A 17,692-nucleotide genomic window follows, 5' to 3' on the forward strand; every position below is an offset into this window, starting at 1 on the left:
AATGCCTAGGATGCGTTTTCCTCCTTATACTCCTCCCCTCCACTTGGAATTGGTTTCCTGCAAAATGCAGTTCAAGTGCTACCTTCTTGCTATGGATAGCCTTTCTTGATCCCCTTAACTACAAAGAGTCTCTTTCCCAAAACTACTTTGTATTTATTTTACATTTAACTTGCATATATGATACAAGTTACTTATTGGCTCTTAGCTCCTCTCCCAAGCTCGGTTCCAGGATCTGCTGCTTCAGTCGCATCCCTGAAACAAGATGGTGAAGGTCGGAGTCAACGGATTTGGCCGTATTGGACGCCTGGTAACCAGGGTTGCATTCAACTCCAGTGGAGTAGATGTTGTGGCCATCAATGACCCCTTCATCGACCTCAACTACATGGTTTATATGTTTCAATATGATTCCACCCATGGCAAGTTCAAGGGCACCGTCAAGGCTGAGAATGGAAAGCTGGTGATCAATGGAAAAGCCATTACCATCTTCCAGGAGCGGGACCCCACCAATATTAAGTGGGGAGATGCTGGAGCTGATTATGTTGTAGAGTCCACTGGTGTCTTTACAACCATGGAAAAGGCTGGGGCTCACTTGAAGGGTGGAGCCAAGCGGGTCATTATTTCTGCCCCTTCTGCTGATGCCCCAATGTTCGTGATGGGAGTGAACCATGAAAAATATGACAATTCCCTTAAGATTGTCAGTAATGCCTCCTGTACTACCAACTGCTTGGCCCCCTTGGCCAAGGTCATTCATGACAACTTTGGCATCATGGAAGGACTCATGACTACAATCCATGCCATTACTGCTACCCAGAAGACAGTGGATGGCCCCTCTGGCAAGCTGTGGTGTGATGGGCGTGGTGCTGCCCAGAACATCATCCCTGCTTCCACTGGTGCTGCTAAGGCTGTAGGCAAGGTCATCCCTGAACTGAATGGGAAACTCACAGGCATGGCTTTCCGTGTTCCTACTCCCAATGTGTCTGTTGTGGATCTGACCTGCCGCCTGGAGAAAGCTGCCAAATATGATGATATCAAGAAAGTGGTGAAGCAAGCATCAGAGGGACCCTTGAAGGGCATCTTGGGCTACACAGAGGACCAGGTTGTATCCAGTGACTTTAACAGCAACACCCACTCTTCTACCTTTGATGCTGGCGCTGGCATTGCCCTCAACGACCATTTTGTGAAGCTCATTTCCTGGTATGACAATGAGTATGGTTACAGCAACCGTGTAGTAGACCTCATGGTCTACATGGCCTCCAAGGAGTAAGCTGGAAAGCCATGGATCTTCATCCCCAGCCAAAAGGAGAGCTCCACCACTGGGGAGCCCACATCCCTAACCTATGTTCCCGTACTAGGGATCCCATGCCCCATTCACATTGTTGTCCCAAAGCACCCCTGTAGTAGGGGGGAGAAGCCTAGAGTCCTCTATTGTGTACGTACCATCAATAAAGTCACCATATTCAGTGCAAAAAACAAAACAAAACAAAACAAAAAAACAAGTTACTTATTTTTGCACAGCTTCCCCCATTGAAGTGTAAACTCCTTGAGGACAGGATCTGTTTCACTTTTGTTTCTGTATAAACAGTGTTCAGTACTGCTTCTGGCACATAGAAAGCTCTTAATAAATGCCTGTTGACCAATATGTGTTTTTCCCCAATAAAAAACATAAGCACCTTGAGGAAAGAGACTGTTTTTTCTTCCTTCCTCCCTTTTCTTTTCCTTCTCTCTTTCTCTATCTTTTTCTTTTGTTTTCTCTTTTTTTTCCTTGTCTTTATATCCCCAGTGCCTAGCACATAGCAGACATTTAATAAATTCTTGTTGAATGAATGAATGAGTAAATGAATTCTGATTCATAAGACAGAACAAGGAAACAAATGTTCACATAGATTAGGCTTTGAGGAGAGAAATGATCACACCAAAATCTTGCTTTAACATGAGATTTTAATCACGTGTCTTTGTTTCCCTATCTTAAAGTCCCAAACAATTAGTATGGATGATCTCGAACATACTCCATGATCTTCTTCAGGCCCTTCCATGTCTCCTCTGCAGTGGGAAGAATCTGATTGGCTGGCAAGAGGAAGCCATGGCGACCAGTATCTCTCAATTCAAAGGCAAAGGAATATTTGATGCCATAGTCATAGGACCAGTCAATGCTTCCTCCACTTGCCTGGTCTGAAAGACAAAAGAGAAGAATATCCGTCTGTGACGCCCTCTGTGGTCTCTTTGCCAATCCAATCCAACAAGCATTCATTAAGCACCTTCTACCTGTAAGTTTTGGCAGCTAGGCTCCACTTCCTGAATTTAGGTCCAGCCTCAGACATTTACTACCTATGTGACCCTAGGCAAGTCACTTCACCCTCTTTGCCTCAATTTCCTCATCTGCAAAGTGAGCTGGAGAAGGAGATGGCAAGCCACTGCAGTATCTCTGCCAAGGAAAACCCAAATGGGGTCTTGAAGAGTTGGACACGACTGAAAAGCAGCTGAAGTTTAAATGTATAAGGCTTGATCTAGGTACTGGGGGTACAAAGAAAGAACTCAAAGAGCTTGCCTTCTCCTGAAAAACTATATTGTATTAAATCCCAATATTCCTAAAGACTAACCAGGTCCCTCCCTCTCCCCCTCATCCTTTTTTGCTTTTTACAGAGAGCTGAGTGGTTTTGGCTGCCCCTTAGTTACTGCTACACAATGAGATGGGAAGGGGCTATGAAAAGTAAGAAGGGCCCCATACCAGCACGAAATGTTTGCCTATCATCTGCAGCCTCACTGTCCTGTTCTCAGGATCTCTGATTATTCTCACCTGGCTTTTCTCATAACCTTGAGTAGCACTGTTTACTAACTTTTGCACTTCTCTGAAGTCAAGTCAAGATATTGAAGAAGGTATTTTTTGTGGGCACTAGAGATTACAGATGGAGGAGAAGATGCAATTTCTAATTCAGTTTCCAAAAACTTACAATGGAGAGGGAGAAAGTGGGCACAGTAACCAAGCACTTTATATGTAAATGCAAATAACATGCATGTACCACCTATATAAATAATTTTAGTCTTACAGTTATATGCATTCATTCATTCCACAAACATGTATAAGTCAGTGACTGTGAGCACTCAGAGAGACAAAAAGATAATAAGCCCCAGTTCTTCCCCTCAAGGAGTCTACAGTATAGTGTAGCAAAGGGGTTATTATGATGATGCTGATAATGTGGGTGACCAGGACAACTGGAGTAAGGTAGAGTTAATGTGGGAAAGTTGCCCACAGCATACGAACTGAGATTGTGAAATAATAAAACACCTGTAGGGCATATCCTCAAAGGGGACATAGAGAGGACAAAGGGAAGACAGCTGGCTCATCTGGAAGATGTCATCCAAGACCAGACTAGGTAAAGGGGCAAAGGGATAGGCAAGAAGAACTGGGTTTAAGTCCCCACTCTGACACTTACTGGCCATGTGGCCCTGTGTGAATCACAACCACTCAATGAGCCTTTGAAGCTGGCTTTCTATCCCCTGGACAACACCACTGCCTCCACGTAGGGAATGTCTAAACAAGAACATTAAAAGAAGCTGGATGTTGGGGCAGCTAGGTGGCACAATGGATAGAGCACCAGCCCTAGAGTTAGGAGAACCTGAGTTCAAATTTGGCCTCAGATGCTTGACACTTACTAGTTGTATGACCCTGGGCAAGTAACTTAATCCCAATTGCCTCACACACAAAAAAAAAAATCAAAAAGCTGGAAGCAGATCAAACTCAAAGTATATGGTTCCAAAGTATGTAATAACACATGCTTCTCTCTTCTGATAGACAGACAGGAGACTCCAGGGTATGTAACGGGGCATGTAGTGTTAGTGTCTTTGTCAGTTTTCCTTAATTATATGAAGAGGGAGTGTAGTATGACCGGGGTATAAAAAAGAAAAGACTGATAAAACTTCAAGAAAGGAGAATCAAGGCCCCCTCAGAAAAGATTTGAGATCCACTGAGGAGTCAGCAGCTCCTGTACTGCTCCCAAAAGCTGAATGAGCGGCTATTGAGAATGTCACAGACAAGGGATTCACCCATTGGATGGGAAGTGAGACAGTTACTTTCTGAGGCTCCCTACTGCCTATGGGATAACATTTAAAACTCCTGGGCTTAATATTTAAGTCCCTCTTTGGTCTGACTCCAACCTACTCTATTAGTTTTGTTGTTAAGTCATTTCAGTCACGTCCAACTCTTTGTGACCCTATTTGGGGTTTTCTTGGTAAAGATACTGGAGTGGTTTGTTTGCCAGGTCCTTCTCCAACTCATTTTTTTTTTAAGTGAGGCAATTGGGGTTAAGTGACTTGCCCAGGGTCACACAGCTAGTAAGTGTTAAGTGTCTGAGGCTGGATTTGAACTCAGGTACTCCCAACTCCAAGGCCAGTGCTCCATCTACTGCACCACCTAGCTGCCCCTAACTCATTTTACAGATGAGGAAACTGAGGCAAACAGGGTTGCCTAGGGTCACACAGCTAGTAAGTGTCAGAGGCTGGATTTGAACTCAGGTCCTCCTGACTCGAGGCCTAGCACTTTATCCACTTACACTACCTAACTGCCCCTCTTTTAGTCTTATACATTACTCTTTTTCATGTGCTCTATGACTCCAGCCAAACTGGACAATCAGCTAGCTGTTCCCAACTTCGTTCTTTATTTACTCCCTCTATACCTGGAACATATTCCCTTCATATGTTAAAAATCCTCTTCCTTCAAAGCCCAGCTCAAGAGTCATCTTCCTCATAAAGACTTCCTCGATTTCCCCAACTAGAAGCAATCATTCTCAACTTTATTCCAAAACTTTGTATCTCTCTTGTGCCCTTAGTGCATTCTACCTAGTATTATGCTTATTTGTGTAAATGCCCTCCTTATTAGATTGTAAGTACTATTCCTTAGGGACTGTGCTCTTCTCCCCCCCCCCCATCTTTATATCTCTAATGCCTAGCACAAAGGTTTGTAAAGAGGAGATGAGAAATGTTGATTTGAATGACTTTTAAGTCCCTTTTAATTGTGAGTTAACGATTCTTTGGAAGAGCCCAAGCAATTGTTCATTGATGAAGCACTTATTAGTTGGATTCCTGGTGCCCTTAGCAGCTGGGGACACAGCACCTGGGAATGTTTTACTTGGCACAAAAATTTAACCACTTTTGGGGTGGAGTAGAGCAGGTGTAGCTACTCTACAGAACACCACAGCATCACAGGACAGGAAGCAAGGTAGATGATTTCATTGAGACAAATATGCAAAATGTGGTGATTGATCGAGTTGAAATGAAGCTAGGAAAACGGGGTCAACTCTAGTTACATAATACAATAAGAATGCCTCTGAGCCTCCAACTCATCCAGAGGAAACTTAAGCTGAATGAACTCACAGCAGTCCCTAGTGTCTGACTGGAATATTGCTGTGTTATTATATTATTAACATCTGGCAACTCTTTAGCCAGTTACGGGGGCACTTTGAGAAGTCAACCAAAGTGGGCAGCTGGGTGGTACAGTGGATAAAACACCAGCCCTGGATTCAGAAGGACCTGAATTCAAATACGGCCTCTGACACTTGACACTTAGTAGCTGTGTGAACCTGGGCAAGTCACTTAACCCTCATTGCCCCGCCCCCCCCAAAAGAGAAGTCAACCAAAAAAAAGAAGTCAACCAGACTCTCTCCAGCAATACTATACCTAAGTAATGTAACTTATTTGTAAAGGAGTACTGAGCTAAAATGAATAAGGGCTAGTTCCTTGACTGGCAGCATGGGCAGATCTGATGCCACCTAGCTTGGTATCGCAGCTGCCTACATGCTATTCAAGTTCCATATGCTCGCTGTCAGTTGGGGTAACCCCTCAGCTACAACATTTAGGGCTCCAGAAGAGTAAACTGGGTCTGCTCCATACCCCTATGACCCCTCACTGGATAGGAAGATTGGTAAAGGCTGCTAACAGTGACAGGTGACCAGGTCCCTTCTTCCTTGGACTCTCACTTTGAACAGAACAATATCTCACATGATCCAAAAAAAAGTCTGGAGAGAAGCACAATCTTAGTATCCATGGGAGAAGAGCGGATAGATGTCCCCTTTTTATTGAGCGGCCCCAGACAGTTGATGTCATAACAGGATGAACTCTAATATTCCCCTAGAATGATCCACTTGCTTGGAGCGAGGGCTAACAAGAAATACTTATTTCAGGAGAGTCATTGAGCCTGTGGTACGCAGACATCCCCACTAGGATACCCGATTTGGAGATTTTAAAGCAGAACCAGAGGGAAACACAGAGTCTCCAGTAAACATGGAAATCCCTGTTGCCTTCCCCATTCCCCAGATGAGCCTAGGAGACTTCTAGGAATACTAGGGACTTCCCAGAGTTTTCCTTGGTTTTGCTCCAAAGTTCCCTTATCTCTCACCTTCTCCACAATCATAGAACCAAATGACTGAGCCAGAGCATAACCATTTGGCCCCCTGGGTCTGTCCCTAGAGACCTTTCCTCACAGACACAGGGCCCAGGTCATGAGCCTTAGCAGTCATTGCCTTCATTATAGGCAAAGAAAACATGAATGAAACCACACAGCCTGCATTAGAGTGCTGGTTGAATGACATTTGCACCAAGGAAATGCTACAAAGAGCAATGGGCCAAAATGGGAGTGCTTTGTTCCATCTAGTGTCTAGTAGGTGTTCGAAGTCTAAAAAGGGAGAGGGCTGCCTTGGAAAGCACTGTGTTCCCCAACACTAGAGGTCTTTTAATGGAGGCTACATGACCATTTGCTGAGGATACAGAGAAGATTACACTTCAGATTGGACTAGATTGCAGAGGCGTCAGACTTGATTGCCACAAAACTATACAGAGTGATCTGGAACCAGACTGAAATTGAGCTGGTAGATGTTTAACAAAATAAATAAAAATGAAATCTGATGCAGATGGTGTTAATTTGTGGTTTTCTAAGTCAATATTCAGCCCAAGGGGATCCGTTTCTATTTGAGTTGGATACCATTGGACTAGTTGACCTCCGTGATCCCTCTTACCCTTGAGATTCTCTATGCCACAGAGCACATTCTCTCAAATTTCTGGGAATATCTTTGTCCAAGTCACCATTCACTTGTAGAGAAGCCCTGTCATGGTTGAGTTGTAAAAAGCAGTGTTGGGCTTCATAGGTTGAAGGGACAATCCCTTTTACATTCAGAGACTAAGACCACAGCACATGTCGTGACCTCTTTGCAAACCTCCAAGCCCATAAGATACTTACAGATGACAGAACAGATCGGTCCCACTTTGTATTTGGTTCCATAAAGAGATGTCACAGACTCAGCAGCTATTTGGGCCACTTCATTCTAAAGTGAGAGAAACAGGGAAAGAGTTCCTGAAGCTTCACAATTCTCGCTTGATAAGATATCCAATGGTTTTCCCTTTCAGAAGATATGGTGTTCTGGTTAATTGGCTTCCTGGGTAACAGAAGGGCCATATTGGTTTCAACTCTTGCTATTGAAAATCTTTCTTTAAATGTTATTAGTTTAAATTTATCTGCTGAGCCTCTCCTGTGCCCTAAATACATTCTCCCTGGTATCATATTCGTTTTTGAAAATGTCATCATTATTAGATTATAAGCTCCATGAAGAGAGGGCTATGCCTTTTCTCCCACTCCCAAATTTGTATCCTTGGTGCCTAGTTAAGCCTAGGGGCAAGTAGATGGCAAAGTGGCAAAGAGCTCTGGACCTGGAGTCAGAAAGACTCATCTCCCTGAGTTCAGACCTGGCCTCAGACACTTACTAGCTGTGTGACCCTGGGCAAGCCACTTAATTCTGTTTGCCTCAGTTTCCTCAACTGTAAAATGATCTAGAGAAGGAAATGGCAAACCACTCCAGTATCTCTGACAAGAAAACCCCCAAATGGGGTCACAAAAAGTCAGACAAGACTGAAAAACAATTAAACAACAACAAGCCTAGTACAGTGCACATAATTAAATCTTTCTCTGATGACTCGGGATTATTTTTGCCAGTTCTCATTGTATAGAGAGATACATGAAGAAGGTATAAGAAATTAGATTGAATGGGACCCCAGGGCATACCCTGACAGTTTGTGTGTGTGTGTGTGTGTGTGTGTGTGTGTGTGTGTGTGTTTTAAGTAATAAACATTTTTATTTATAGTCTGGGGTTCCAATTTTTATCCCTCCTTCCCTCCTTCCCCTTCCCCTCCCTGAGGCAGTAAACAATTAGATATAGGTTATACATGTTGTGTGTGTGTTATTTTTGCTTCACTTTAAAAATAAAGCATTATTTTAGTTCAACCACCTATGACCCTACTTTTCCCTAGAAATTGTTGGTAGCAAAAAAAAAAAAAATCTAATTTAAGGATTCTAAATGGTTGCTTCTAACTGTAGCTATAGTTTAGATTTAAGTAGCACAATTTTCAAATTTTGCTATACATGATCTTATTTGGTTGTAACAATGACCTTATAAGAGTAGTGCAGATATTATTGTTCTTTTTTTCAGGCAAGGAAACTGAGTCACACAGCTAATGAGTGGCAGAGCTGAGACTCAATCTCAGATTTTCATTGAGATTTTACTTAACCTACTTTCTTCCCACCCCCAAACCTGACTAGTAGGGAACACTCTAAACTCTCAGGACTACCCTTATTGGCTGGATCCCAACAAGCAGGATGAACTATAGGTCTCATGGAGCATTATTTATTTCTCTTCTGCTCCAAAGTTGCTGGCAATGACCTGTCTGTATAGTTAAATGATTGGTGTGTGCTATTCTGTGCTATGTCCTTAAAACAGATTTTGCAAAGAGTGTTTGCCAAATAGTATGAAAATTAAAATTTTTGTTGTTGAGTTGCTTTTTCTTGGCAGAGATACTAGAGTGTTTTGCCATTTCCATCTCCAGCTCATTTTACAGATAAGGAAACTGAGGCAAACAAGGGTTAAGTGACTTGCCCAGGGTCACACAGCCAGTAAGTGACCACAGCCAGATTTGAACTGAGGAAGGTAAGTCTTTCTGACTCCAGGGTAGGTACTCTATCCACTGCACCACCTAGCTGCCCCCTAATTAAAATATGTTCACACAATTTTCTTTTTACATTTAAGAAAGCTTTGTCTTTAACTAAAAAAGCACCCTTCAGTACTTTCGTCTTCAATTGAAGTGGCCACATTTCCAAGTACCACCTGATGAGTGGAGGAAGGAAAAAGAAATAGATGAGTTTTTCCAACTTACATCTTCGGGTTGGAGAAGTGGGTGTCATCATCTTTTCTCAAACTTGAAATGCAAATAACAGAAGCAAAGCAGCCAAGAAAATATTAACAATTCTGGGAAGAGCAAATGACTCACCAGCTCATCAAAGTCATTTGACCTGCTGCATTTATACCCATAGGGGAACATGAGCAGCTGGGAGTAGCTATGGAGGGTGATGAAGGCTTTGATTCCTCCATGGTTCTTAATGAAGTCTACGATGGATTTCACTTCAACTTCTGAGTTGGCACTTGGTCCCCGGTATGAGTCAGAGCAGCGATTGTCACTGGCTCCGGGTCCTGTTGACAATTAAAAGTTGCTGAAAGGAAAACTCAGTTTCGAGGAGATGGCAGAGATCATTAAAGTCTTCCTCAGGGAACTCAAGAATCCCTTGTAAGTGGACAGAGCCACGGAACCACCTAGAGGTGGGGCAGTGGGGTGGCACAGTGGATAGAATGTCTGTCTGTGATGCCCAGGCTTTTTGCTAATCCAACCCAACAAGCATTCATTAAGCATCTAGTACTTGTAAAGCTGGGTAACTGGGTGATGCAGTGGATAGAGTGCCAGGCTGGAAGTCAGGAAGACTCCTCTTCCTGAGTTCAAATCTTGCCTCAGACACTTACTAGCTGTTTGACTTAGCCCTGTTGGTCTCAGTTCCTCATCTTTAAAATGAGCTGGAGGGGGAAATGGCAAACCGCTCCAGGATCTATGCGAAGAAAACTCCAAATAGGGTCAAGAAGAATCAGACACGACTGAACAATAAAACAATACTCCTCTTAGAGGTACAGTATAGAGAAGAGAAAGCTACTACTAAATTAGATCAAACTCTCTCTATGGGAATTATTAGAAAGGATTTCTGCCCACTAGTCACAAAGTCATAGGAAAGTTATAAAGAGGACAGAGTCACCTTTGAAGCTATAGGGCAGGGCAGCTAGGTAGCGCAGTGGATAAAGCACCAGCCCTGGATTCAGGAGGACATGAGTTCAAATCCAACCTCAGACCCTTGACATTTACTAGCTGCGTGACCCTGGGCAAGTCACTTAACCCTCATTGTCCCACTACCCCACCCCCCAAAAAAAGAAAAGAAGAAGAAGAAGCTATAGGACAACAACAGAATGCTCGAGGATTTGATTCATGACCCAAACCCTGGGAAGCTTTGGGATTCAGGCCTACAAGAAGACTTATTCTTGTTACCCTGTAGCACCTAGAAATCTGGAGGGCCCTAGAGAAGAGCTGAATGTGTTTTCTCTTTAGGCTAGCCAAAGGGTGTAGAGAAAAAAGCATAGGTCAAACACAGCCTTTGTCCCTTTTTTCATTTCAGTCTTGTTAGGTCGTGCAATAGTTTGGGGAGAAATGTGCCATTGTTCAGTATTTGGCTTTTGATTTTTATCTTGATATGATAATGAACCTGTGAAATGAGGAGGTTGGGCTAGTCCTCCAAGGTCCCTCCCACCTGTAAAATTCTGTGAGTCTGTGCATATGCCCTTTCTTGGTCCTATCATAACAATCATTAAACTTTAAGAGGGCACGGATGGAAGTGAGCAGGATCTTGGAAAGGGAATTATATTTAATTCCATGTGCCACTTTGCAAATAAAATTTCATCAAAATTGTAAAAACTTCATAACATTCAGGGAAAAAAAAAGTCTGGTAAAGTCATGCCTTTTGCATGCATCAAATTCTTTCCAGTCCAGTGGTTCCTTCAGGACTCAGGCTATGGGACAAAGTCAACAATTCCAGAAAAAAGAGGATCATGGGAGGTGAAAAGGGCTATGTGGAACCATACAACTTAGAACTGAAAGGTACAGTAGATATCATCCAATCCAGTGGCACTCATTTTATACAAGAGGAAACTGAGACCAAAAGTGGGCAAATGACTTCCGCAAAGTCACACTAAGTGATAGAGACAGGATTCGCATTCAGGTACTCTGTCTCCAAATCCAGGCTTGCCCACGAGAGAGGCCAGGCATAAAACAACGTGGCTCATTCTTACTCCAACAAAAGTGGTTCACTGCACCAGAGTAGGAAGCTTACTGAGGCCTTTTTTTTTTTTTCAGATGGGCTGTTGCAAAGAAAGGGAAAAAACAAAAACAAAAATTGTTCTGTGGGAACAAGTCTCCCACCTCCAAAGCCTGCATCCCAGTTCCGATTTGGATCAACACCAACACAGAAGCTTCCAGAAGCCTTGGACCGGGTCTTCCGCCACATGCGATTCTGGGAAACCCAACCAAGAAAGAGTTAGAAAAAAATGTAAGAAGTGGTACAGGTGCACAAGAAGCCTTCCTTGGAACTGCCTCAGTGTCTCCACTCCCTGTGAACCAGGGATGTTCCTGAAGTGATCACCTGTGGCTACGGACAAACAGGTGTCTAATTGCAGAGATGCTTGTCCCAGTTCTAATCCTTCTCTTCTCTGCTGCCTGGGAGAGGTGACAAGGTAGGACCTCCCACATCTCTTTAGACAACCTACAGACAATAGGTCTGTAGTTTTGACATTTGGGGGGGTTTTGGTTTTAGATGAAAAGCCCTTGTGTAATGAAAACGTTTCTTGGTATGATCTCATTATATTTTCTTAATATTATATTATCATGATATTAATATTATTAAAATTATATTTTCTTAAACAGGGTAATTTTCTAATGTCTCCTCAACCTTATTTCACCATTTTGGTGCCTAATGTTGGCATGTGATGCAGTTTTAATTTTGGGGGGAAATTTACTAGCCACTTTTCTAAAACCTCCCAAGCCCTGGCTGTATATTCTAATAGGTTAACATCCTTGGAATAGGACTAGCAGTACCAGGGTGGTCCCGAAAATGGGGCATTAGGTGGCATCTGGAGATAAGGCCTATAGTGGCTCAAATGGTCAAGGGGAAATGCCCCATCCTCCCTTCAAAGTCGGGGAGAAACACCCCCCTCCTCACTTCAAGGCAAGGAGGAACACCTCTCTTCTATACAGATGGCCAATGCAGGGAATACTCCAGAAAAAAAAAAACCTATATAAACCACACCAAAACTCCTAACCAGGGGAGCAATCACCTACAGTCCTTGGACTGCCTGATTGTCTCCCACTCGTGATTAAGCCCAGAGAGCTCCCTCCTTGTTTCTTGGGAATCACTTAACCCCTGAATGGGGCTCCTGGGGCTCTGCACACTTCCCTCTCCCTTATCCCCATTTAGGTTTAGATACTCCTGCTCTGGCTGCCTCTGGAACCACCGCTGCCTACCCACTGACTGCCAGTGCTGGTGTCAGTGTGCCACTAATAAGCCTCCTGTGGCGACTGCTGGAGTCATCCCTTCTCGGCAGAATCCAAACAAACCAGCTGGATGGGCAACAAGTCAAGTGGGGGCCATAGGTACCTCCCTTTAGTTCATGAGCCACTGACCAGAGCCATACCGGAGTCCTGACTACTGCATCCCCACAGAAGGGGATGGGACCAGCAGCCTCGGTGCTACCTCTCATCCTCTGAGATGAGAGCCAGGCCAGTGAAGCACATGCTCCGGTGGTAAGGACCCCTACACTCTGTCCCCTTAGCTCACCCATCATTTGTTCATTCAGCCAGACCGTTGCACCAATATCCTGATGAGCATGATGCTGTGATTCAGGACTCAAAAGCAAGGCCTGGGGGTCTCAACCTCATACCTCAGCAATAGATCTATGAGTGTGACTGGGGCCTCTGGCTGCTGTTACCCGTGTGCCTCAGCTATGGCTAATCAATCTTTCCCTTGAGTGGTATCCGGAACAGGGTTCTTACCCTCCAGGTAGTGAAAGGGAATATCTAAGCAGCACTGTCAGCCCCTAAACACCTTGCCAGCCATAGTGTGTGATTTGGGGAGCAGCTTTCAGACCGTGCTGGCAGCAGCATTGCAAAGGATCATGTCTGCATCCTTCGCCAGCCGTGATTTCATTGGTCTGAGCATTCCCCCCATCCAGTGCAAATCACATCCCCTCCTTTTCTCATCCGGTGCAATTCATACCCTTCTTAGTGGACTGATCCACTGCCTTTAGTATCTCAGGAGTTCTAACATATTAACTTGTTCGTTCATCCATTGTCTCTCATTCTTGCTGCGTGACTGGCCCACCCCCTTCTCTGGTCTTTCACATTAGTAACCTCATCACATCACCTACTTAAATTCATTCACAATTTATTTGTAAGGGAGTAAAATTCCTCTTCATGTTGCTGTCAACCCTAGTACTGAGACACAGAGATGATTAAAAGAAGTCCACTGGGCTGCCCTCATGAAAACCACACCCCAAGCCTCCAGGATAGCAGCCAAAGGTCCCTATGGGGCTGAGACAACTCCTAGAGCCATTTGAGCCTGGAAAGACAAGATCATTGGCCCTGCTGTGGAGTTGATCTCTGAGGGAAGTGAGCTCAGCAGACTGCATGCAGGTTAGGGACAACCCCAAACAAAAAGATCAACTGCATCCCCTTTTGTTTTTTAAGATCGAATATGTTTTTCTACATCTTCTGGTTATCACTTAAGACTCAAACAGGGGTGGGCAGCTAGGTGGTGCAGTGGATAAAGCACCAGCCCTGGATTCAGCAGGACCTGAGTTCAAATCTGGCCTCAGACCCTTGACACTTACTAGCTGTGTGACCCTGGGCAAGTCACTTAACCCTCATTGCCCCACCAAAAAAAATTTAATTAATTAATTAAAAGGGAAAAAAAGAAAGAAAGAAAGAGGAACAAAAAGAGTCAAATGGGGTTGCTTACTTTGGTGTGAGAGAAGACATATCCATCAGGGTTTGTAACAGGCAAGAGGAAGATATCCATTGTATCCAAAAGGGCTGTGACCGATGGGTCCTTTCCATAATCAGATGCAATCTAAACAGAGACAAAATGCTAAGGGTAGAATCAATTTTCCAGGAAATCCAGAGATGTAATGTTTATCGAAGTGTGAACTATAGCTACCCTTGTTGTTATTGAGAGTTCTCTAGGTATTCTGTTATCTGGTCTTACGTGGAATGTTTATCATAAAATACTATAGAGAATTTCTTTTGTTTCTGGCCTGAATTACTTACACATTATCATTTAATTAAAAATAGATATCACTTTGGTAACAGAGAATGGTATAATGGATAAGTGGTAGACAGTCAGGAAGACCAAGATTTAAATCCTATCTAATACTGGGTGACCATGGACAGGTCGTTTAACTTCTCTTAGTCTCAGTTTCCCCATCAGTAAAATAAGAATAATACCTACTTCACAGGATTGTTGTGAGGATGAACTGAAATAATGTATGTAAACTTTTTTTGCAAACATTGAAATACTATATAATTGGCATTTGTCATTATTGTTATTATTGGAAGGGCCTCAGAAGTCATCTAAAATATGCATTCCCTCTATATTCCTGACCAGTGGTCATCTAGCCTCTGTTTAAAGACCTCCAGTAACCGGGAACTTACTAGGTAATGAGGCATACCATTCCAAGACCAGCTTCAGTAGGAAATTCTATCAACCCAATGACCAACCCTGATTCTAGAGGTTCCATGATGAAACATTCTATCCACCTCCTGAACAAGAGGTAATAGATTCAGGGCGCAGATTGAGATATGTATTTTTCAGAAATGGTCAACTTGTTTTGCTTGACTATGTATATTTGATACAATAATTTTCTTTTTCTTTTCAGGGGATAAGAAGGAAGAGAAAAAATTAGATTTGCTAATTTAAAAATACATTAAAATAAAAGAAGTCAAAAATAGGTAGGAAGTTCCTTAACTGAGCACAAATCTTTCTCCATCTACTCATAAGGTTCCATTCATTTATCCTAGTTTTGTCCTCTGGGGTCAAGTAGACCCTCAACCTCCTCCAATGTGACAACACAAGCTTTATTAATTATTAGCAAGGTTTTCTGAAATGTAAAGCAGGTAGGACCAGCGATCTGTGGAATCTCTGGCTCCCCATTCTTTTTTTTGTGGCTCCCCATTCTTTTGACCCCAAGAACCAAAAGAATTTGAAAATTCTTTTTTTATTTAAGAGGACACTCAACTTCTAGGCAGGATAGCTTTTAGATAAGACTTCACATCCACATACATATAGAGTCATAGACTCTAGAATCGGAGGGGGCCTCAGAGGCCACCCAGTCTGATCCATAGCTGGACAAGAATCCCCTCTACAACATTCCGACCAGTGGGATTCAATGTGGGAGTCAATGAATAAGGCAATCCATTCTTTCCCCTAATGATTTTTACAAATGTTGATCACTGAACTTCTTAGCTTTTATTTTTCCATGCTGAAGAGTTATCATTTATTTCTAGTCTGTATACTGAGATCTCTTCTTTCTCTTGGAGGAGGTAGTAAAATTACGCATCTAGAGTAAAAGAGATCAGTCCTCTAACAGTATCTCTACCAGGAGAATATAAGCTTCCCTCCCTGAGGGGAGGGATTGATTAACTTTTGTTTTCATATCTCAGGGCTCAGCACAGTGACTTAAACAAGTAGGTGCTTGATATAGATTTGGTGAATTGAATTTTAGCTGTGTGGCCTTGGGTAAGCTGCTTCACCTCCTTGGGACTCAGTTCCCCTCATCTAATGAAATCATATATTTAGATATAGAAACAGATATAAATAGTCATAGACTGATATTTCTGTATCTATATCTAGATAGATGATAGATAGATGGATGGATAGATAGGTAGGTAGACAGAGAGAGAGAGAGAGAGAGAGATAACCTTTAGGTCTCTCCCAACTCTAAGACTGAGAGTCAAGGAAGTAGGTTCTAATCTAGCGCTGTATTCTTGAGGGCATCTAGGTGACTCAGTGGTTAGAGTGCCAGGCCTGAAGTCAGGAAGACTTGAGTTCAAATCTGGCCTCAGACACTTACTAGCTGTGTGACCCTGGGCAAGTCACTTAACTTCTGACATATGTAAAATGAACTAGAGAAAGAAATGGCAAACCACTCCTGTATCTTTGTGAAGAAAACCCCAAGTGGGGTCCCAGAAAATCAGACACAACTGAAAAGACCAAACAATGACAACAGCAAATCTTGAGCCAGTCACTTTCACTATACTTCATAATCTGCCATCTTTAAAATGGACTACATGGTCTCTAAGGTCTGTTCTAGCTCCCACAGTTAGTACATTAATTGTCCTTCTCCAGTCCTATATTTCTTAAAGCAAAGTGACCAGATATGTCCATGGTTTTACACTTTAACCTGACACACTGTAGAAGTAAAAAAGAAATTATTGGGGGGATTACTTGTATGCCAGTTCTGGATTATTATTATTTTTCAAATGTATGATCTGACCCTTTATGTTTAAACTAGCATGGCCGCTGGTACTGCGCATGTGGAGGAGTCAGATGTGAACCTGGGGGGGAAAATCTATAACTTGAGGTGAAATGACCTGATTGGCTGTCCACAGTGCTGTAGCGTGGGTAACCCATTCTCGGGCATGGATCCCGGCATCTAACCAGATGGCAGGCTTGTTTCCTCCAGTGCTAAACTGTAAAGCAAAAGGTAGAGTATGAGGACTTTCCATTTCCACTCATTCTTTTCTTGTGCCTTCCTCCTCTCCCGTGACCCCCTTCCCATTCACTTTCTTTCCTCTTGTTCGTTCACTTCATAGGACACAGGATAGAATTTGACTTGGCCATTGATGCTTCTGACAGCTCTTGACCGATTTTAGTTCATTCTATTCCCTCTCTTGTTGGTTAAAAATGTAGCATTTACACCACCACCTTACACCTTAGTCCTGGTTCTTAAAAAGCCAGAACAGAATAACATCATCTCCCTTGAGGTCTTTAAATTATGAAAGCTCCTGTATTTAGGGGATGATTTACAATCTCCTTCATGAAGACAGGGGGATAGGTGGGATAATTTCTGGAGGCCTAGTACAGATATAGCTTTTATAACTTAATAGAGTCTATTTAGGAACTAGATCAGCACAATATGGAAGTGGGGATTAGGGGGACAGAAAATTGAAATATCTGGGGGCTATCTGCTTCCTCTTCTGGCTAGTAATCTAACCATATGTGTTCAGACCCATACCATTCACATTGTTTCCCATGTTTGGAAGTCTGGACTGATCTTTCACTTTCTAGTCTCCATTATCAAGGCCTGTTGTTTCTTCCTCAGGAATCTCTTCCATTTAGCCCCTTCTTCTCTAGTACAGGGCTACATTACTGGCTTGCATGTTGAAGTAACTTCTGAGATTGGCCTATCTCTAGCTCCCCCCATCCTTCCTAGCTGTCCTTCAGAAAACCACTAGGATTATTATTATTAATTTTTTTTTTTGGTGGGGCAATTGGGGTTAAGGGACTTGCCCAGAGTCACACAGGTAGTAAGTGTCAAGTGTCTGAGGCCAGATTTGAATTCGGGTCCTCCTGACTCCAGGGCTGGTGCTCTATCCACTGTGCCACCTAGCTGCCCCCAGGATTATTCTTATGTGAATATCCAACCATGTCACTACTCTGCCATCCTATTGTCTATCAAGTGAAGTTCAGATGTCTTTGCCTGGCATTTAAGGGCCTCTGATATCTGACCCCACCCTA

The 17,692-nt window shown here is 43.1% G+C and overlaps 2 protein-coding genes across 2 annotated transcripts in view; one reads left to right on the top strand and one right to left on the bottom strand.

Annotated features, from left to right (window-relative positions):
* The first annotated feature begins 202 nt into the window (after positions 1–202).
* LOC122729617 (glyceraldehyde-3-phosphate dehydrogenase-like) lies at positions 203–1,470 on the top strand. The gene has a single exon (XM_043968581.1). The coding sequence runs from the start codon at positions 263–265 to the stop codon at positions 1,262–1,264; it is 1,002 nt and encodes a 333-aa protein (XP_043824516.1). The 5' UTR covers positions 203–262; the 3' UTR covers positions 1,265–1,470.
* Positions 1,471–1,920: 450 nt separating this feature from the next.
* The window catches only part of LOC122729191 (carboxypeptidase A2-like), a 30,513-nt gene continuing 14,741 nt past the window's right edge, over positions 1,921–17,692 (bottom strand). The window contains exons 6-11 of the mRNA XM_043967911.1: positions 16,546–16,644; positions 13,916–14,026; positions 11,326–11,416; positions 9,304–9,503; positions 7,226–7,310; positions 1,921–2,169 (exon numbers count right to left, since the gene is read on the bottom strand). Of these exons, the coding sequence (XP_043823846.1) occupies positions 1,982–2,169; positions 7,226–7,310; positions 9,304–9,503; positions 11,326–11,416; positions 13,916–14,026; positions 16,546–16,644 (774 nt within the window). The 3' untranslated portion in view covers positions 1,921–1,981. The remainder of the gene's footprint in view (positions 2,170–7,225; positions 7,311–9,303; positions 9,504–11,325; positions 11,417–13,915; positions 14,027–16,545; positions 16,645–17,692) is intronic.

The sequence above is a fragment of the Dromiciops gliroides genome, chromosome 5 (assembly GCF_019393635.1).
Source record: "Dromiciops gliroides isolate mDroGli1 chromosome 5, mDroGli1.pri, whole genome shotgun sequence".
Lineage (NCBI taxonomy): Eukaryota > Metazoa > Chordata > Mammalia > Microbiotheria > Microbiotheriidae > Dromiciops > Dromiciops gliroides.

Coding starts and splice junctions, on each gene's coding strand:
- LOC122729617 (XM_043968581.1), top strand. CDS start 263: ATGGTGAAGGTCGGAGTCAACGGATTTGGCCGTATTGGACGCCTGGTA.